Source organism: Amblyomma maculatum, chromosome 1, assembly GCF_055883805.1.
Source record: "Amblyomma maculatum isolate TAMU_Amacu chromosome 1, ASM5588380v1, whole genome shotgun sequence".
In the NCBI taxonomy this organism is placed as follows: Eukaryota; Metazoa; Arthropoda; class Arachnida; order Ixodida; family Ixodidae; genus Amblyomma; species Amblyomma maculatum.
The window spans coordinates 465,059,499-465,081,959 of record NC_139344.1 but is presented as its reverse complement, the minus strand read 5'-3'; the positions used below and the strand labels follow the sequence as shown (position 1 = coordinate 465,081,959).

The 22,461-nt window shown below is 45.8% G+C and overlaps 1 protein-coding gene across 2 annotated transcripts in view; it reads right to left on the bottom strand.

Moving 5' to 3' along the window:
* Nucleotides 1-22,461, bottom strand: part of LOC146209858 (uncharacterized) — a 192,040-nt gene that overhangs the window by 66,400 nt on the left and 103,179 nt on the right. For both annotated transcript variants that reach the window (XM_084604528.1, XM_084604520.1), the window contains exons 2-3: nt 4,550-4,693; nt 1,710-1,911 (exon numbers count right to left, since the gene is read on the bottom strand). In XM_084604528.1, the coding sequence (XP_084460654.1) occupies nt 1,710-1,911; nt 4,550-4,693 (346 nt within the window). The remainder of the gene's footprint in view (nt 1-1,709; nt 1,912-4,549; nt 4,694-22,461) is intronic.

The following is a 22,461-nucleotide window of genomic DNA, read 5'->3' as shown; positions in this document are numbered from 1 at the left end:
ACACGAATTCTACCTTAATACGGATGAAATGTAACTCAAGTAATGTCGTCTTGAAATAAATTTCTGAAACATTTACTAAACTGGTCTGAAACTAGTTGCTACAAAGTTAACAGATATACAACAGATGTTCGTTTGCTATCCTAAAAATAAGCAAATAGTATGTGAGGAAGGCTTCTACCCGGGGAAAGTAAAACTGAAGTAGACAACTATACTGCGTGTGTGTATGTGTGTGTTATCTTCCCTGAGACTTTAAATTGAAATGCGCAGAATCACACTCCTCGAAATAAAATGAGCAAAGGAAATAGGATTATGCCCAAATAGGCTGAATCAATTAACTAAGGTAATTTCTTATTATATAACACCGTTCTATTTTCATCTGTTTCATATTGGTTATTAACTCGATTGCCTTTTTAGGCTCACGCAACTAAATCCCGTACGCGAATGTTGTGCGCGAGATCTGTCATATTCCGCGAGATTAGTTCCTGTCTAGCGTTGCTGCCATCTGCAATACCACAATTGAACGCGCACCAAGAAACGCCTCCCGACAGAAGCGATGGTGTTATTGCGACTGAAGAAAGAAGAAAAAGAAAATGCACGGCCTTCTACTGGCTCCGTAGCTGAGCCACCACCGTTGCTTCGTGCGGACAGAAGAGAAAATAGAGAAGAGAGAAAAAGAAGAGGGAGAGAAAGACCGAGCGATAGTGTCTAGTCCAAACTGACACATGCCGGAGAAAGTGTGGCATATACTGTGCCTTTCTTTTCCTGTAAAACAATCATAATTTTATGTAGCGCTGCAACGATAACGATAACAGGGAAACCATGAGAAGCAAATGATAGGAAGGGTAGGCTTTCGTCATTCTCGTCCTAAGAGTCACCTCAGAAACCATCTATTTTTTATTTTGGGTACTATATCAGGGGCGGCTGAAATTTAGGTGGGCGGAGGAGGTGAACAAGTTCGCAGGGGTCAAGTTGATGCACCGGATTAATTATAGGAATACAGGAGAGGCCTTCACTCTGCAGTGAGTATAGTCCGACTGATTATGACTATTATGAGCTATCACCAAACCAAATTCTAAAATATTCTTATTAAGCAAATGCGGGCAACAACAATAATCGCAAACATAGTCAAGCGCAGCTAATATTATTATAGAACTTTGCATTATGAAGCCTACTGTTTTGTCTGCATTTCGGCTCTTATGTTTGTAAAGGAAAAGCCTTGTCATACAATAACATTGTTTCTCGCCTATTGATTCGCGTGATTCATTATATTTCACATTTTAATATACTTAAGAAAATGTTTGGTCATTACCCTTTTTTCTCATTAGGTACTACACCCACTTTATGTCCTGCATCTTGCCTAATTTCGTGACAAATATTACAATCGATGATACTTCTAGAAGATCCCTAATATAAGTCCTGCGCACCTAACTAAACAGGAAAATCAATCGTCAAATCATGTTCATAGGTTGTGCCTGTTCAAATTCTTTAAACTTTTGTAATTGTGTCTGTTTCCACATTTCTTCGTTCTCGCGCCGTGTCTGCATTCTGCTGAAACTGCACGCTCAACTGGCCTCTAAGCAGCATATACTGCCGCTTTTTTTTTTTTTTTTCATTGTGTTCCCTCTAGAGGTTGTATGCTGCTAAAGAAAGAAATGATTTTCAATTCATTTCGTAGGTTAGATTTCAGGGCTAGCATTCATTTCACTTACGTTCCGTAAGTCCAGCTCGAGCCAACACCACAGCAGCACCAGCGCAGCAGAGGGCGTACACAGCTACAATAGACTCGGCTGAGTTGGTCACGTTGACGCAGACCCGGCTGCCGCAAGAAACTCCAAGTCGCTGGAAGCCACTGGCGTAGCGCTCCATTAAAGCCAGCACTTCGGCGCCACTTAGCCATTTACCGTCTCTTTCCTGCAGGCACACAGTTAGTGAATATTGCACCGTGTTACCTATTTTATCTTTCAGTCAAAAATTACGCGTCATTTTCAAACCCGTACCAATAAACGGTGTTCAGGAATGTTAGTTTTCCGGATGATTTTATTGCTTGTTTTTCCGCAATGAAGGAATTAAGAACATCGAGAAGAAGTTCTCAATTTTTACAAGCTGTAAAAATTAGGCTTTTGAACAGAGCCTCGAATTAAATCTTTCATAAGAAGGTTGTACGGCATACAAGTTTAGGAGCGATAATGCACATCTGTGTCAACCACGTTCAAGAAAATTCAGGGCACTGAACGGTTCGGAAAACTTTGCGATAGCGTTACGTTTATCCGCACGTACCGCTATATTTATTCTCGTAGTATGATACTAAATTTAATTTCACCTGCCGGAACTCTTGGAGGAAATGTTGCTATGCTTAAGAGCATCAGTTGTAAATTTCAGTCTGTACACAGCTAACCTTCCCCTGACCCGTTGTTTTTCCCTTCCTAACCGTTCGAGTGAGTAGAGTAATCGGGTCACCTATCTGACAGTCAGTAAACACAATGCCTTCTTTCTTTCAAATTTTTCACAGCAGGTACACTGAAGAATGGTTTCGAGATCCCCGTTCAAATGAGGATAAGGTGCGCTGATATCGGCTCCAGATTTTCACAACCAGTGAACAAGCCGACTACTCTATTTTACCTCCGTAGGCATCTGCTGTATCAGCGAGCATCAAAAAAATTTTTTAAATGACCACAATTTTTGTGGTAAATGTCTTCACAAATTATTTTAAGGCGCCGCTGTGTATACCTTCTCACAAAAGGGTTTAGGCACTGCAATGTACCACGGCAACGCTATCTTGGGTTCGAAAAGCGACATGAACCCTTGGGCTACGCACATGCTAAGGGCAGCAAAAAAGAAGGTTCTATACGCTCAGACACGGAAGCCAAGGCTTTGTGGATCAGGGAACAAAAGTTGAGATAATTATATTTAGCCGAAACGAAAGTCGTCTGGCTCATGCATTTTAACATCCCAAAACGGCGGAATCAAAAAAATTCCATCAGTTGGGGGTTGTTCCACATGTCCCGATATGACAGCGAAAACGTGCGCCTTGCGTTTAGGGTCGATGAAAATGCTGCCACCACGGCCGCGATTGCAGCCTGCACGGGGTAGGAATTCGAGGGCCTTAACCCATTGCGGCAGAGACCGAAACAAAAAATAAGGAATGATATAGAGGAGGCTCTAATGCGAAATAAAGCAAACCGGGGCCTGGTAAATGTTACTGAATTCCGAGAAAAAACATGCGTAGCATGGAGAGGCCGCAAATGATGGGGGCTCTTAAGATTAAGTTTGCGGTAGAAGGCAATCGCAGCAGGCACAGGACACGGTTGATTCGAGGAATATTAAAGAGCCCTTATTAAACGTTGCGTAACAGCCGCTCATGAGTAAATATAGAGATTACAGAGCCGGTTTAACGTGCACATGTACAAGAAATGCAAATAGTGTTCTGCCACTTTATCGAACCCCCGTTTGAAAAATTCACTCATCTCAACCGGAGGCTCATTTGCGCTGAAATTGCGCACAAAGCTTGCGAGTTGCTGTCCCCTTCGGTTCGAGGTAAGTTTGACCATGGTGCTTACTTGGTTTGGCCGCGCATGATGAGAAACCAGAACCGTCTGCGACAATTACTGAGGAGCAAAAAACGCAAACGTAAATTTTCCGCCGAAGGGAAGCAGTGACGCCATCTAGCACCATTACAGGAACGTGCCATGCTTGCCTCGGCGCTTTTCAACTGCAGCGCTTTCCTCCAGCGACACCAGATGACGCCACAGCTGCCTTTTGCTAGAAGCTCCGCGCTGGCGTTTTTTTGCTGCTCAGTCTCGTTGCAGACGGTTCTGGTTTCTCATCATGTGCGGCCAAACCAAGTGAGCATCATGGTCAAACTTACATCATAAAGAAGGGGACAAGTCGCAAGCTTTGTGCTCAGTTTCAGCGCAAATGAGCCTCCGGTTGAGGCGGGAGAATTTTTCTAACGGGGGTTTGACGAATTCGCAGAACACTGTATTTATTCACCGTATCGTCTATATATTACCTTTCTATCCTTCATTATAGATGTTACGGGATATCAGTAAGGTACCTGACGTTACATCACACTCATGTGTTTCAGCAATTTCATCTGCCCGCCATTATTCAATATGTTCTTCTTGAATATATTTCTTTATTAGTTTTCAAAAAAGTAAATTCCGACATCTCCGGTTTGATTAGGACGCCACTGGGGCCATATTGCAAACATGGAATAATAGGTCTCGGCTTTCTAAAAAGTTGCGATGTTTAATGCCTGTGTGATGCATTAAACTTAGTTAGGCCTATGGTAACGAGAAGGCTAATTGTACAATTGAAAGCATTAAATGAAAAAAAAAAAGATGTCAGCATACCCTCCTTCCATGTCTAGGGGAACCTTTGTGAGGATCTCACAAGTGCACAGATATATTTTAGTCAGTAATCTCAATGCAGCCGTAACGAGAGAAACCATATATCAGAAGCGCGTACATAGGTTAGCGTTGCTACAACCCTTCTCACTTCGTGCATAGAATTCAGACGCCCTGTGCACACTAATGTGCCTAATACCCACCAGTGCCGGCTTGTCAGCAAAGTAGGAGAGGCTCTTGTGGACGTACTGATAGAACGACTCGTTTTCAAGTAGCTGCACGTGTGGAAAAGGTGATGAAACCACGCCGTCCTTCACCGGCACCTTGATGTCCAGACCTTGTGAACCCTGTATGTTTGACGTTCATGGAAAGTTAGAACACGGTCCCGCTGAAACGTTAATCGAGACTCCTTTGCTTACATAGCCTCCCATGCATAAGAAGGGGATGATAAAATCTCAATAAATAATTTTGAGAATAAGTACTTGTTAGAATAGTCAGAGCCGTTTAACGAAGAATTGCCATGCACATAAATAGGCCCATAGTGAAGAAAATGAGGGCGTAGCACGTTCCTTATTGCACTCCCTTGCAGGACCAGGCATTTCACCGAGCTCCGACGTAGATATTCATCGCTAGAAATACAAAATTCACATATTCGTTAACGGGAGCTAATTTCTACTTCAAAACACTCGAAGCTGTAGCAATTACTTAGATTTTAACCGTGTTTGTAATGACTTCTGGCTTCTGACATCAAAAATAGAAACCCCAGTGCGGACCACTTTTTACTTTCAAATTTTATTCTGCATTCCTTGCAATGAAAGGCAGGGACAAAAAACATGTCAGAAGGTAGCTTTGACCGGGCTCCAGAGCACTTAATATTTGTTTTCACACAGTGCAGCAAAACTAAAAAGCATCATCAACTAATACGCATCATTACTTCAGTCGAAACAATAAGGCACATAATGATGTGTACAAAAGACAACGTGGCATGAAGCTCCTCAAGAACGTTTCTAAGATTTACCCAGACATGTGTATAGGCAACACGCACATGTAAACAGAATTTGGCAGATACTCTTTGTATTTTCGCTAGTCTCATGATGTCTAAATTTACACCTTTTGAGATAAGCTCATTAAGAAGGCTGCTTATACGATCATCGATACTGGTCCAATAATGACCCATCCTCGAAAATGAGAGTTGCCATGAGTGCACGTTGCGCAGAGTGTTGCATTTCAGGAGGTCCTTTTAGATTAAAAAGAGAAAAAAAGGCTTTGTTATTGATCTTCAGGCATGTCTTGATTTCTGTTATAAATCGGTAGCTATATGATTTTTCGAAAGGCAAATTATTGAACATCTGAAAAACAGGTATTGATGGTACATCCAAAGAACTGCTGCAACCTGGCGAAGTGCTTTTTTCTGAAGCAACTGTATTTTATTAGTATTTGCTTTATATTGTGCTCCAGAAAAAAAAAAGAAAAGAATAATCTGTTTAAGATGAAAACATACGATTATAAATCAGTAGCTTAACTTTTGTAGGTAGTACACACTGAATCTTGCAGAGTACCCCAACAACGTTGGCTGGCGTAGAGCCTATTATGCTTGACATGGGAGTTCTATACTGGCAATGTTCGTTGAGAACAACACCTATCACCTTTGTTTCTGGAACAATGGCAATTTTGTCTTTACCAATGTACACATCAATGCTACAACTCATCTGTTTTTGGGCAGCAGTAGAGAGGATGGCTTTCGTCTTTTTAGTGTCCATATTCAGTGCGTTCACTTATTATTGGTAAAAATTCTCAATGGTGGCGTTGGCTGCAAGGTGAAGGCTGTCTGACCGTATAAAAATGCTCGTATCGTCGGCACAGATGATGGAGGGAGAGCGGTCTGTGATGCTAACATCATTAACGTATCAATCGAAAAGCAGCGGTCCTAAAACACTACCTTGAGGAAGACGGCCTCTCATTGGTTTGGGTGTAGAAAAGTGCTCTTTGATTAAAACTGGCTATTAGTGAGATAGGATTTCGGCAGACTGAATGGCACGCCTCGAAAACGGCAATGTTCTAACTTCCTTAAAATGGTATCGTGATTTAAGGAATCAAATGCCTTAAAAATGTCCAACAAAAGTTTCCATTATTATGTCTTCTCCTCCCAAATATTTTTTTTTATAATTGCTTTTTGTTTTATTACAGCAAGCTCAGTCGACATTCCTTTTCGAAAGTAATTCTGGCAAGGCGATATTCAGCTGTATCTTTCCCAAAACGGATTCACTCTGTTAAAAACAATCTTTTATAATACTTTGAAAAAGGCAGGTAGGCAGGACACACACGAGAGCATGTGTTTGTGTGTGTGTGTGTGTGTGTGTGTGTGTGTGTGTGTGTGTGTGTGTGTGTGTGTGTGTGTGTGTGTGTGTGTGTGTGTGTGTGTGTGTGTGTGTGTGTGTGTGTGTGTGTGTGTGTGTGTGTGTGTGTGTGTGTGTGTGTGTGTGTGTGTGTGTGTGTGTGTGTGTGTGTGTGTGTGTGTGTGTGTGTGTGTGATTCGTGAGCTTCGCCAGCCGCTTTCATCCTTTCTTTGTAATTTCCTCATGTCAGTGCTACGACAGCTACTGCAGTCATAACAGTGTTTAGTTTAGTTTTCCGCTCGTGCCTTTAAATCTGTCACTATCTCGTGACGCCTTCCCAGTTATTTCACTCACGCCGCGGGAAAGCTATAGGGCCATGAATCCTTTATGTTTTGTCGCGGTGGCCTTTGCCCTTTTTTCTTGCGACATTCGTGTGTGGTGGGGCTCGGTTACCACATTTCTACACTAGACAAAGAGGTAGACGCTGGCCCGCGCCTAAAATACCTACGCACCATTTAGGAGCGGCGTTTGGCTGTGGACGGCACCGTCTCAGATACGACTCGGACCGACACGCTAAGCAAATTCGACGCGCAGAAAGGCTGATACCTAGTAGGAGGTAGTGGACCGAGAACGAGGCGAGTGCACTCAATGAGCCCGTGACATGAATGCGTTTTACCTATAATGCGCTTTATCAAATGTCGCGTCATTTATTTTGTTCACGTGCAAATTTTAAATAAAAGACAATGCGTATATGCGAACTTTCTTACTGCTGCAGTGAATAATTTTCACGAGGTCGCATCTAGTGCATACGCATTTGCGTGATCTCTTTCAAGCTCCCTTTAATGCCGATTTTTTACATACTTTTTCTTTGCTGCGGCGAGCTTGGGGCGCTGGGTGTGAACAGTGTTCAGTCACTTTGTGCTTTTCTAAGTCGGACGCCGTGCGCGCCTATGTGCGGGAGCGAGCTGCCTTTGATGCCCTTCTTCGCCTACTTTGCCGTTGCTGCCGTGCTAGTCGTGCTGGACGTCAACACTGGCACGTCTAGCGTGACCACCTCGCAGCAGCAATAGCAAAGTCGGCGAAAAAGTGCAATGCGGCTTGCTCGCGTGCATACGCGCGTGCGGCGTAATCTGTGGAAGGCACGCACCAACTTCACCCCTCCCCTTACAAAAATGGGTTTTGAAACTCCATTGTCGGACTATTGACCGCCTTTTGAATTTATTGAATGTCGATAGACTTTCGGCCCCAGTTGAGTATAGTCTTCACACGGCCAACAAAATTTTCATTGTGTTCTACCCAATAGACTTTCTGTACTATTGTTTCTATGTGCTTTTTGTTGTCAGTTTTCAACATTCACGAAGAAAATAGCGGATACTGTAGTGCTGACCCATGTTTTTAAGTGGTTTTAGGCGTCAATGTTGAGAACATGTGGCGATTTCGTTATGCTTCTTTGATCTCACTTGAAATTAACGATTGGCCAGATTCTGCAACGTAATATAAGAGCAGCGCCCAATTGCGTGCACGTTCATGTTTATTGGACAAGTGCATATGGACAGTTTTTAACATTAACGGTGCACACCTAGCTGATAGTTCGCAACAAAGTAGCGAAAATATGGCCCTGAAAACTTTATGATGGCAAAGGCTCCCCTCACTATTAATGCAAACACATCACTGAATGCTACTCAATTAAACCTCGTAATAGATCATATTTTGTATGTCACACAAGGTAACTGTAATGCTAGGATATACGTATATATTTTATATCAAAAATAAGTTCAGTGAGTCATCGCACTAACAAACACGATCCTGGATTTAACCTACTATGTAGGGCAGGGCAGAGCTTCATTAAACTAGTTGCAAAGTTCAGTATATGCTTCAGTATCTGACATTCTGCAGAAGCCTAGATGTTTTTGGCCATAGCTCATTGCCGCAAAATGAGGTGCAGTCTGCATTGGAATCCTCCACCGCTCTGCGTGTCTTTCGAAAGTTTTTTTTTTTTCTTTCCTTTTTTGAAGTGGCCACCACGCTAAAATTAAGTCACTTTCAGTATTGGGTGTTCTAATAATCACGGTTTGATCACACGGATACTAGTGAACAAGAATAACAAAAACATTCGCTGGATTAAAAAAAAAAAAAAGGATAAAGCGCGTTTTCTTCCGGTGACTCTTTTTCAAACACGCATTCGGCCGCCTTGCTCTTGTCCCCTTCGTACGCACACTCCCTGTGCCCCGCGGACGGGCGTCAGCAAGACGGGAGGGTCGGGGTTGTTCCCTGTTGCTCGGAGGGGGCTCCCCGCGGTGTCTCTGCTCTGCCTTCTCGGCCGTTTCTCCTCACCGAGGCGGCCTTGGCACGGCCGGATTCGCGCCGTGGCCGCCACTTCCCCTTTTCCCCGAAGTGAAACCGGTTTTCTGCGCCCCGTTTCTGCATGTGTTTTCTTTGCACGGCGACGCGGGTATGCGTGAGTGCGGCGGTGGGTCAGTTGGCGCTTTCCCGCCACCGTGGTCGTATGTTGCACTGTGAGCGAAGCATCGTGTGGAGGTTCTTTGGTTGCGATTATCACCAAGTTGGTTTTGTTCACATCGGAGCGCGAAGTGAAGTGAGACCCGTACGCACTTCGGAGGAGTCCGTTGTTGGGATAGAGCTTCTGCGCGAAGAGAACATGTTTAAGAAGTTGAACAGTCGCAGGCGTTTTGGATTCAAGGCGAAAAGCGGGGCGGACTGAGCGTCTGCGTTTCGGTGAGTGTTTTGCTTTTCCTTTTCGTGTTGATGCCAGTCTTGTACAGTATGTGCTACAAGATAATGAAGCGCGTATGTACATATTTCCGGCAGGCAAGCCAGCCTCGTCGGAAAAAAAAGAGGGGGGGGGGGGGAGAGAACGAGGTTTGTCACTACCGCGGACGCGACATTTTCTTTCTTTTAAATGGTGACTGTTCTTGACGGGTTGTTCGGCAGTGTTGTACTATTTCGATACGGTACCTGCGCCGTAGGGTAATGCTGGCGAGTTCCGGAGGCAGCGACGATGCTAACTAAGCAGTGAAAAAGAGTGCCAACTCATTTTAGACAAGAAATGCAATTTCTTGACCTATGACGCGGGGCAGCGTACAGATCGCTTCGCTTTATATTTTTTTGGTTAGTATATACCACACCTTAATTATGATTTCCATTGTTTATTTCAGTTTACGCATGCGAGGAGTTCCCGGATGTATCAGCATCTTACACAAAGAACTGCCTGGCGTCATACCTTGCGCATGAATTGAAATAAAGCGAATAAACAACCCAGCTCATGGTATGGGTTCAGCAACGATGCAATCCTTATTTCGTTTCTTATTAACGCGCAATTTAATTTTGTTCCTTTTCCACTGCGGAACGACAGAAAATGATGTATGATCAACGGTTAGCCAGGGGCAGACACGAGCTGGTTTGCATTAATGCAAAAGTAATACAGCACATATCCTTGCTGCGATCAGTCAACACATTCTATGTTCTGCTCGACCAATCAACAATCTAGCCAGGTCAGAGTATACGTAATTAAGTGGGCATGTATAATCGGGCTTAAAATAACAAGATCTTTTTTGTTCTTTTAAGCCTCACTATACTTATCACTACCAAGCACTGATCTGACAGGATTGTTGATTGGTCTAGCAGAAGATATAATGTGGTGAGTTATCGCAGCTAGGAGATGTACTGTACTACTTTTGCATTTATGAAAATCACCTCGTGTCTGCTTCTGGCAAACCGATGTTCGTGTACTATTTTCTGTTGTTCAGGAGTGGAAAGGTAGCAGAAAATCAAAAAGCGTCACTTGCAGAGTTTCTGAAGCAGTTGAGCCTGAAATCAACAGAATTTCAGTGGTGCGAATTCGAAAAGCGCTCTTAAGAAACACATGGGCCACTATTCCAAAAGATCTCAACGTGTGGTCAACACGGCACCTTCAAAGATGTCGATGATTATCAATAGAGTTTCAACAGCGTATGTTGACAGATCTGATCCGAATTTCTATAGACACCCAACATGCATTTTTGTAAGGGTCCACTACAAGTTTTGAGCTTCCCGCTCTGGGAACGCACACCTTCTCCCCGCACCCCACAATATGTCCTTTTTAAAGCAGCTAAAAGACAAGACAGAGAAAAGAAGCGAACAAGACAAGGAATTCGCTCTGTTAGACAAATCGATGGCTAAGCCATGACTGAATTTGTCTGCAATTTCACTGGTTTGAGTTTGAGCGCGCGCATCTCAGTGCGGGTCTTCGTTGTCTTCTTTCCTTCAATAAATATTCAGTTGTTAGCTGCCTTTTGGATGGTTTAAAAATGAAAATTTACCAACTCGTCCAGCGATATTCATCGGATGCGAAATAATGCTCTCAAGTTTTTACGGCTTCTCATAACAGCCGGTCTGCAAGATTTTATCACTGCTTTTACCGACTGCGCTGGTGCCGATCCCGCGATATTATCGGGATCGGCATCGGGTACGAGATAATGCTCTCATGTGTTTACGGCTTTTGACGATACCTGGTACGCAAGCCTCTTTGACTGCGTAAAGTGGAGTTCCGGGACAATAGGTGTGACGTAATTTACAGGGAGGGTTAGCGCGATACAACCAATCTGAGTGCCCCTCTTGTCCACTCGTCTGTCTCGCGCTAAGCCTCTCTGTAAATCTCTCACGATTTTATCGATTGTGCCGATGCCAATTCCGCGATATTATTGGGTGCCAGAGAATACTCCATGTGTTTACGGCTTCTGACGATAGCTGGTGCGCAATCCTCTTTGACTGCTTTTATCGATTGTGCCGAACGCCGCGTGGAAAGCGCGCTCGTTACATTGGTCTTTCTACGCGTTTTGCTCGCCTATCTGACCTTGCAGTGCCCAAGCAGTGGTTGCAGCTTCCTGGTCCTTTGAACCCGAAATTGCGCGCTAAGATACCGCAGCACGCACGCCTTGCGCGAAATGCATGGCATAGTTTCATATCACCGCTTTAGGCAGACCTCTTGTCGCAAAAAGCCGGTCCCATTGTCGTTTTTCTCTATTGTTCTAACGCGAAAGTAAGCGCCAGAATATGGCGCCTAACCCACTGCCCTCGACTCTCCATGCCGACCATAGATGGCGCCAAGCTCCCTCCCACAGGCGCTTTGCTTGAGTTCCGCGTTCCTTTTCTTTCACCGCCAAGCGACTGTGTAGCATCGTGAAGCCAATCCGATGGCCACCTCGGCTGCATGACATCGTCTGAAACCGGTACGGCGTGCCGCGCGGGTATGCCGCATCTTGTGCGAGCTGTAGAGATGTTGACTTCCTTCGATTAGGGCAGCCAAAATAAATCCTTCTTGACTGTTTTCAAGTCTGGATGCTCGGCTCCAGAAAAAGACGACGTATGGCTTCGCTGCACATGTGGCGCATTCGGGCAAATCTGGAAAAGTCTATATAGGCGTTAGGGTGAGTTCCTCCTCAGCCACGTTCGCTACAATCTAACGTTACTAGAACAAACTTAGTTTCACAGCTCAGCCCGAAGACATGTGCCCGGCGGCCGCCACGAGAACTAATAGCGCTGCAGTCGACTCTTGCTCCTTGTCGGGCGCATCGTCAGCTACACTTGGCGCGGAAGGGTGGAGCGGCTGGCACACACGTTGCTGTTACGTCCGGTCGTTGCACTGTACATGACTGCAGTGCAATTATAACTACATTATGGCACCTTTGGCTTCGAATACATCCACTACCTTGGTGAACGCGTTTGTGTAATGCGAAATTTGAAACAAGTGGGAGAGTGCTGTCGACTTGCTTCAGACCATTGTTCTAGTAACGTTGTCTGCTCTTCAGTTTAATTTCTTTTTATTACGTGATATCGTACATAGCTCGTCCAGACGAAAAGGCGTCACCATCGCCGTAACCTAAATGTGAGAAAAACGTATTCGAAAAATGCGCAGGTCATTTATTTTCAATTGATTTCAATTGTTTATTTTCCATAACATATATGGAGGATGCTAAGTAACAAAGCTGCACGGAAGCAGCTTGAGGGGCCCTTTACCCCTCTAAAAGCAACAGCGCAGGACCGACGCACGCACGATCTCCGAAGGCACTGACAATTTTTTAGATGTAAACTACTGTAAACATAGACAAACATTAAAATTATTACACAATCATATATCACAAAACTTGCAAACTTGCACCAAAACGAATAAAGACTTTTCAACAGCAGTGGTTTTAAAACATTCCGGAACATTCCTCCACACAAGAATGAATTTAATAGAGTGAAAAACCATCGACCATTAATTTCTTACTCAAGAAAGTTAGTGAAAAGGTTCGAGTGCAGGAAGGATTTGAAATCTGTAGGAGCTAAGAATACTTATGCATTTGTTTTTCAGACAGTTTATGAGTGCAGGCAAGCTGTGGCGAAGCATTTGGAGCCCATAGTTTTTTCTAGTTCGAGGTATTTGCCAGAATTCTGTGTGTCGTGTGGAACGAGAAGGTACTGTTTGGTGTAGATTTGAAATGTTAGCTAATGCTATGCTACTTTTTCTATTCCCATAATAAAACTTTCAGAACAAGTTATATGTGTACATATGTTGAATGTTTCTGATTTTATGTTTCTGTAAAAGTTCTGTAGTGGGTTCTATATATGGAGGCTTTTTCAATAACACACATGGCCTTCTGTAATAATAATATCTTATTGAGGTTCGAATAAGATACTGTGTCTCATAATAAATTAAAATAATTTATGTAGGAAGCGAACAATGCTTTATAGAGTAATACTTTCACTGAAGATGGAAAGTTATAGCGTTTCCTATTAATGAATTGCACTTTATGAATGACTTTTTGAATAACAAACTTCTCGTGATTATCCCACTGAAATGTGTCAGAAACATAAACTCCCCGGGTCTGAAAGCTATTTACAATACAGCCGCGTTTTACATTATGACGTAGCCCTGAAATGCGGAGCCTTCAGTGTGCTGCGCTATGCAATTTCGCCTTTTATTTAGCATCCACCTTCTTGTCCAGTTTGAGTCTAGCTTGTGGCAGGGATTCAAGCCAACCAATATATGTGCCTCCAATTCTATGCCATTCACTGTAAACGTAGTGATGTGCACCGACTTTAAGGCTTTGCCAACTACGTGCCAGCCTCTATTTGCATAATATTGGCTGAACGATGAGGCAACGGCAAATGCGCTATTGCGTCCTCTCTTAAAATAAAGCTTAAGCGTTCTGCTATATTTTTTCTTAACATCAGGCCTCTTCTTACCGTCCTGCATGTTTTGGACTGGGGGTCATCGGCGCCTATTGAAACGATTACTTGGAAGTCTGTTATTTCCTGTTGTCACTGATAGACGCCCTCGAGATTAAAAGGTGGACACAAGCTCGGCACAGAAGAGTGAACAATTTCTGATCTGCATTTAAAAGAGGAACTATATTGAAGTACGAAAACTTTCGTGGTGCACTTCGTCTATCAAGGCTCTTTAGTTCCTTGCTGTCACTTATATTTCGAACACGACAGGCATTCTACCGAATAGAAAGCACCCTAATGTCGTGTTATGTGTGTTTCGTCAGCGATACCGGAAGATAACTTGCAGGATTAAAGAGTCTATTAGCGTACACAGCGCAAATTGCACAGCTTAGTTGCACAAAAGAATTTTGAGCAATCATTTTGAGTTCATCACAATACCAGCCATTCGAAGAAAATTTTAGTATATTCGCGACGAGGAAATACACTAGCCATGAGGCCGAGGAATTTTGCTTGTTGAGAAGACTTTTGTCATTAGTGACGGATTGTCACGGCAATCATTAAAGTTGCGCATAAAGTTTTCATATCATGGGAATTCGGCTCTTCTGAAGAAGGTCAAATCTACACAATTGTGGATGGGACTTGCAACCTAGAGCTAAGGCGAAGAGAGGAGACATCATAAGAAGTGCCGAGAAATTCGTAGAAAACGCATGCTGCGATCTGTACAGCTGACAATAAAAAGCAAAAAGAGATATCACAATTGAAAGATAAGCACCTAAAAATCTCAGAAGAGGATCTAGATCGGCGTCTACGAGGCCTTGCAGACTTTCAACGGCTGGCACGTCAAGCGCCTGCCTGCACTTAGTTATGATGTTGAACGGCTTCTTAACTGAATTGTTTTGAGGTGGGCAAGCAGAAAACCGTATAAGCTTCTTAATGATCTCAAGATAGGCTACCAACCAAGCATATGAGCTCCGTAAGTCAGGCATTGAAGCCCATTCGCTGCAAATGTAGTTTTTGCTGTTGAAGCGACGCAAAATCGCATGCAACAAAAGATGGTCAAGGGAAATTAGGAACGTTAACGCTCATTTCCCACTAGACACAAAAAAGAATTATTCTACCCACTTAAACATTTCTCAAAAGAAGTATAATATGTTCCTCTCTTCACTGCTTATAATCTTGCAATGTTTGTCTATTTGATGAAATCAAGTTCTGGTTGTTGGCTGCATTTCATTTGCGTACGTCATTAGTGTTGTTGACAATTGCATTTTTCCTCATTTTTTACTTGTTGCGCTGATAGCGTGAAGGTAGGTTCCCATGCAGGCGAATGAGCGAAATGAGCGGCGAACGACAGCGACAACAGCAAACATTTCCAAACCGTTGGAACTGCGTCGCCCTCGCCGTTCGAGCTGCCGCGACAGCTGAAAACTGGTTTTTGCGTCGCCGCAGCAAAAATGGCTAGCATTTTCGTTTACATGGGAACCAGGCTTAAATACCTTACATTCATGCAGTCAACTTCTAACACCCTTTCCGGAGCTGTAGATACTTTGGATATCGTGTTTTAAAACTGCAGTTCTGTGCTAGTTTGATATTACATTGACTTCCCCTACAAGCAGCAAAATTATGTCGTTTCTGTTATCTTTGTGTGTGTGTGTGTGTGTGTGTGTGTGTGCGTGCGTGCGTGCGTGCGTGCGTGCGCGTGTGTGTGTGTGTGTGTGTGTGTGTGTGTGTGTGTGTGTGTGTGTGTGTGTGTGTGTGTGTGTGTGTGTGTGTGTGTGTGTGTGTGTGTGTGTGTGTGTGTGTGTGTGTGTGTGTGTGTGTGTGTGTGTGTGTGTGTGCGTGTGTGTAAAGGGGGAGTGAGCAACTCTCAAGGGCGTGACTAAGACTAGAATTCTAACTTCCTGTCATTACTCGTTATAAGCTTTTTTAAATAGACTCGCGCTTGTTCAGTCATTTCCTTTCGCAGTGCACACGGCCATTCTCACTGATTACTCTTACAGAAATTATTTAAAAAACTTGTCATATCTGATGTTGATTAAAACCACACAGCAACAATTTTTTTTTTACGTTGATGCATACGGGAGTGCGAGAATGCCGGTCTTGAGCTGTGTTCCGCGGCATACCTCAAAAGTCAGACATTAAGAAAAGAGGTTCTGATTTGGCGACGACGGAGGACGTTTATTCGCAATCTTGTTCACTACATCGTTTGACGCGAGTAGCCAGCTTCATGCGCTTCATGAACAGGTTGCCCGGCTAGCAGATTTCTGCATGTAATGGAAGCAATCTGCGCAGCGCAGCCGTAAACGTGACACCTGCTTCGTTGGGGGCTGCTATGCACTGAAAATTTGTTTATTTTGTTTGCACGGCAGTATCCCCTGAAAGAGCACACTACAATGTACAGGCCAAGGAGTAAAGCAAGACATTGGAAAGTTGGACGAGTTGGTGATCTTTAGATTCAATGCACATGGTAATTAGCGCTAAAGACCGGGACAGAGGAGACACCACGAACGCTAGACATCAACTTGGTTTTATTCCAAGTCTTATTCCAAAATCAACTTGATGTGTAGCGTTCGTGGTGTCCTCTTCTCCTCTGTCCCTGTCGTTAGCGCCAGTTACCACGCGTATTGAATCTGAGTAAAGCAAGAAACAGTGCTTGTGAGCAAATACAGGCCATGGGGTAAAGCAAGAAGCAGTGCTTGTGAGAGATCCAACGGCGCCGGCGCTATCACACTTGTTTCACAGCATTAACAAGTGACTTTCGCTTAACACACGCGCGTTCTCCGAGGTAATGCGTGACTTAGAAGCCAAAGTTATCGTAATGTACTTATAATTTTACTGTAGCCAGGCACAGTGCAACGGCAGCACGCAAAAGCTACGTGTGTGCCGGCGTTTCGTGAAGACGACGCGCTCAGCAAGGAGCAAGAGTTGATTGCAGCGCCGCTAGTTTTCGCGACGGCCACCGAGAACGCACTCCTCCGCTGGGCAGTATGGGAACCTGTGAAACCGAGTTTGTTCTAGTAACTTTGCTACAAGCGACGGCGCTCTGGGAACTAACACGACAAAGCAACGCGCAAAACATCTGTGGCGACAGTGACGAGGAAGAGGAGACTAGCTGAGCGGCGCAGAGCAGCGAAGTTGGCCTCTTGTGACTTCCGCTATTCACAAACGCGCCTCGACTCGACGCTCCACCTCCACTCCGTGGAGGGGAGAAAACTGCCGCTCCTCCACTCCAGGGCCCATTGGATGCATAAACACCGCTCGGTGTTTCGAACTCCGACAAGTTCTCCTCGAGAATACCTCACCCGAAGCAGCCTAGGTGGCGTATGGGGACGAGATTAAGGTGAAGTTTTGGCCCGAGAACTGTGTGCTGATGTGTGCAACATGCTGAGTTGTTCATGTCAAGTCTTCTAAACAACTTTCGCAAACAACCTCGACGCTAACTGCGTAGTGTAACTTGTTTTGTCGGCTGGATGAAAATCATCATCATCATCAGCCTGATTATACCCACTGCAGGGCGAAGGCCTCTGCCATATTTCTCCACTTAACCCGGTTCTGTGCTAGCTGCATCCACTTGACCCCTGCGAACTTCTTAATCTCATCCGCCCACCTAACTTTCTGCCGCCCCCTGCTACGCTTTCCTTCCCTTGGAATCCAGTTTGTTACCCTCAGCGACCATCGGTTATCCTCTCTTCGCACTACATGTTCTGCCCATGTCCATTTCTTCTTCTTAATTTCTACTAGAATGTCGGTAACTTGAGTTATTTCTCTGACCCACTCTGCACGCTTTCTATCTCTTAATGTTACCCCTACCATTTTTCGTTTCATAGCCCTCTGGGTTGTCCTCAACTTAAGTAGAACTCTCTTGAATAGCCTCCACATTTCAGCCCCTGAAACGTGGCGTGGATGAAAATGGCGGCTGTCAAAATCCCTGAAAAGGATTTTGCATCTAGCAAGTCACCGCCGGTGACGGTGTTTAAGCAGAACCATGGAGGAAGGAAAGAACTTAGGAGAGACCCTGGTGTCATTTTTTTGAAGCCGCCGCGGCCGTGCCTCGACCGGAAGCTGCAACGTCTCTCCTCCTCCTTTACCCTCCGCATTCTCTTTCTCCGCGACGCTCACGTACTTAGTAAGCGGCGTCCGTGTGCTGTGCGATGTCAGCGCACGTAAAGATCCCCAGGTGGTCGAAATTACTCCGTAGCCCTCCCCTACGACTCCTCTTTTTCTCTTTCCACTTCCACTCCCATCTTCCTCCCTTCCCTTACGGCGCGGTTGAGGTGTCCACAGAAAACAAGTGAGAGAGAGTTACCGCGCCTTTCCCTTCCTATAAATAAATCAGTTTAGAGCCCTTAGCAACTCTGCTGCTAGTGACCCGCGTTTTCATAGCAATAGCGTCGTCGTTGCTAATGCCCCGACTTGGCTAACGCTAAATTTTGACGTCACTTCCGCCACTTTTTCTCCAATGCATTGGAAATGGCAAAGGCCTCTCTTAAGTTGTTTCCTTCCTCCATGCGCAGAACACATGGAGGAAGGACAGAACAGGCCCTGACATCACTTTTTTGAAGGCGCCGCGGCCGCGCCGCGACCGGACGCTGCAAGTCTCTCCTCCTCCTTTACCCTTACCCTCCGCGCCCTCCGCATTTTCTTTCTCCGCGACGCTCATGTACTTCGGCACTTAGCAACGCTGTTGCTAGTGGCCTGTGTTTTCATAGCAACAGCAATGCCGTTGCTAATGGCCCGACTTCACAAACCCTAAATTTTGACTTTACTTCCGCCATACTTTCTCCAACTCATTGGGAATGGCAAAGGCCTCTCCTTAGTTGTTTTCTTTTTCCATGGCAGAACATGACGTAGGCTTCGAGAAATGGTGTGAATATTTCGGTTTATTTTTTGGTGTGAGATCTACGCTCTGCCTTTGCCGCTGTGCCTTTTTGTTATTGCCAGCCTTTGACAGACTTTTTTTTATTGCAAGGCATTGACAGGCTTTTTTTATTATCAGGCTTTGACAGACATCAAAAAATATTGCATGAAAAAAAGTAAAAGGCGCTAACTCCTACGATCGTGTATCTGGCTTTCATAAGGCTCGGGGGGGATTGGCCAAAATATACGTGCTGCTTTGCAGCGCGTTGTAGCTCATGCACACTGAATTCTACTCTCCAGAAGCAAATACCGCTTGTAATTTTCAAACAAGTTGGAAGCCCTAATTGAAAAAGATCTTAAAAAGTCACGCCCTTCGTCAGCCGCGAGTAACACCCTGGGGGACGAAGACACCAACGCGCTCCCTGGACAGCGCCGCGCGTCCGAAAACGTATTAACTACGTAATCTTTGGCGACGGGCAAGTCATTGATGTGCGGAGTGCAGCAGAAATGTCCGCACAGTACCGCCGCGCCTCCGGTGACCCCCAGCTTACTGCATGCGACACGCTGTTCCCCCACGAGGTGGTGGTGGTGGTGAAAAACTTTATATTTGGGAGCCCTAAGTGATTACATGCTAATGACGGGTCGGCTATGGCTGCGTGTTGTGGCCGGAAGCTGGTGCTTCCCAGCGACACCCAAAGCCCAGTCCGTCAGAGCTGGACACCGCAGCCTCCCATCGCTCGAGGTCGGAGAGTTGCCAAGTGGCTGGAGGGTGGAATTCTGATCATTTGATCATAATGTGCTCAAAATCAGCTTTAGGTGCCCCACGCAGGGTGCACTGCAGCGAGAACATTCCTGGATGGATCAAAGATAAGAAAGCAGGGGATGGGAATGTACGGGACTGAGGCTGGCGCCACGTCACCTGTTGTAGCTTAGTCATAGATTAATGAGGTGGAGGGTAGATGGTTCATTGATCACGGTAATGGAGAGAAATTTCATGATAGGATACTATGCGCTCGCGAGCATCTCCCCAGGCAGTCGCAGTCCCCACTCGGCTGACGTACCCTCGAGCAAAAGAGTGAGCTGCTTCGTTGCCTGGGTGACCCGTGTGAGCGGGCACTCATATTAATTGAATAGGGTGTTCGGGTGGGGGAGGGAAGCGAGGAACCGGAAGGCTGGGCTAGAGATCCGACCGCGAGCGAAGTTTCGTACGGCGGATTTAGAATCGCTAATGATGGTTGTGGCTCGGGTAGTAGCTATGGCGAGGGCAACCGCCGCCTCCTCCGCCTCCAGGGAAGTGGAGGCAAAAGTTGTACCGGCCGCGACCAGTTGCAGAGTTGGAAACAGCGCTGAGGGCGAACGCAGGGCGGGAGTGGTATGAGTATGTAGTATGAGGCAGCGTCTACGTAAACGGTCTCTGGCTGGAAGCCATAGTGCTCGTGAAGAGCTTCTGCGCGTGCCTTGTGGCGAGCGACATGGTGCTCTGGGTGCGTATTCTTTGGCAGGAGATGCACCTTAAGAACGCGGTGTATCGCAGGGGGGAAGTGTATGTTGTGTAGAGCAGTGACCGGGAGGTGAGAGATGGATGCGAGCAGGGATGTTTCGGCAGGTGAGGGTAGATGATAAGCGCTCCAACTGGGCTGAGCGGTGGGCTTCTGTGAGCTCAGCTAGGGAGTTGCGGATGCCCATGTGAAGAAGGCGTTCATTGCAGGTTTAGCGGGGTAAGTTGAGGGCGGCCTTGTACGCCTGTCGGATAAGGGCGTTAACCTTGTCTTCCTTCACCCGCGTGAGGAAAAGGTAGGGGAGCGAGTACACAACACGGCTCAGGACAAATGCCTGTACCAGGCGTCTGAGGTCATGCTCGCGCATGCCGCGATGGCGATTGGCTATGCGGCGAATGAGGCGGATTGTTTGATGAACCATCACCGTCAGCTTAGTGATGGTTGTGGTATTCTTGCCATTGTTTTCTATCTGGATACCAAGAATCCTGATGCTGTCCACTTCTGGTATCCGGGTGTTCACAATTGTCAAGAAGATGGGGGAAGGAGAGCCTTTGTCTGTAGGACACCTAGGAGGTCGGAGTATGAGAAGCTCCGATTTGGTAGGGGAACAAGCCAAGCCAACATTTGCGGCAAAATATACTACAATATCTGCTCCGACTTGTAATGTATCTTCCATTGCGCCAATGTTACCTGTGGTGGTCCACAGTGTAATATCATCGGCGTATAAGGAGTGGGACAGGGCAGGGATTTGGCTGAGGGTGTGTGCCATGGGGATAAGGGTAATATTAAAAAGCAGTGGAGAGAGGACAGAACCCTGTGGGGTGCCAATGCTACCGAGTTTGAAAGATGGAGATGAGAGCGAGCCGATGGGGATTTCTGATGTGCGATGACTAAAAAAAGCGGAGATGTACTGGTGGACACGCGAGCCCGAGCCGACTTGAAGCGATGAGAGAGCATCTAAAATGGCTGCGTGACTGACATTATTAAAGGCCTTTGTGAGATCTAGGGCAAGAATTGCTCGGGTGCGCTTTGCGTGGCGGGGGTGAAGTACATCTTCTGACAGTTGCACCATAACATCCTGTGTGGAGAGATGTGACCGGAAGCCGATCATTAGGTCAGGGAAGAGGTTGTGGTCATCTATGCGGTTCTGGAGGCGTGCGAGCACAACATGTTCAAAGAGTTTGCCAAGACAGGATGTGAGAGATATGGGTCGGAGATTCTTGATGTCGAGTGGTTTGCCGGGTTTAGGGATAAATGTGATACAGACGGGCCATCCAAGTTACGAAGCATCTTATTTGCGACTCGGTCCTTCCCCGGAGCAGATGTCGTCCTGTGGCGGTGCATCGCCGCCCTGACTTCAGCTGAAAAGATTTTCTCATCAAGGGCAGAGTTGCGAAACCCGGTGTAGGAAGGGAGGGGGGTAGATGGGATTGTAGTGATGTACTGATCTTTTAAGGTCTAGGGCATCATCGTCTAGGGGAAGCTGATGAATAATGCGGGTAATATTCTTATGCTGCGTGGCCTTGGTGTACCCAGGATCAAGGAGGTAGCGTAAAAGCGACCAAGTGTCTTTAAGGCCTAGATGCGGTCACAGACCTGCCCCCACTGCTGGTGAGCGAAATCCCTTGTATGAGCTTCAATTTCTTTCACAAGGCGGGAAATTCACCGTTTGAGGGTGCGATTATGCTTTTGGGACAGTCAGCGTTTCTGAAGGCTGGCGTGTGCCTCCCACATGTGGAGAAGGCGACTATCCGCAGCCGAAGTGTCCTCTAGTTCCGGCATAGTGGATGTCGCCGACTCCACATCCTGTGTGAGAGAAACCACCCAGGCCTCCAGGTCCACAATGGTGTCCGGGGCGTTTTGCCGGATGCGGCGAAATCTATCCCAATCGACCACGCAGGCCTGATTGCATTTGGGTGGGTGAGGGAAGAGATGGAGAGCTCAGTGCATAAAATGTAATGATCACTGCCTAAGGAGTGAGTGATATTAGTCCAGCGGCTTTCTCGAACGCATTTTGAGAGAGTCAAGTCTGGGCTTGTGTCGTGCTGAACGCTAGATCCAATTCGGGTGGGATAGGAGGTGTCGTTGAGAATAGAAAGCCCTTCGTCCTGAAGGATGCACAAAATTGCCGTACCCTTACGGCAGTTCTTTCGGTAACCCCAGCTGGTATGGCTATCATTGAAGTCGCCAACTACTCGTAGTGATCCTCCCGCACTA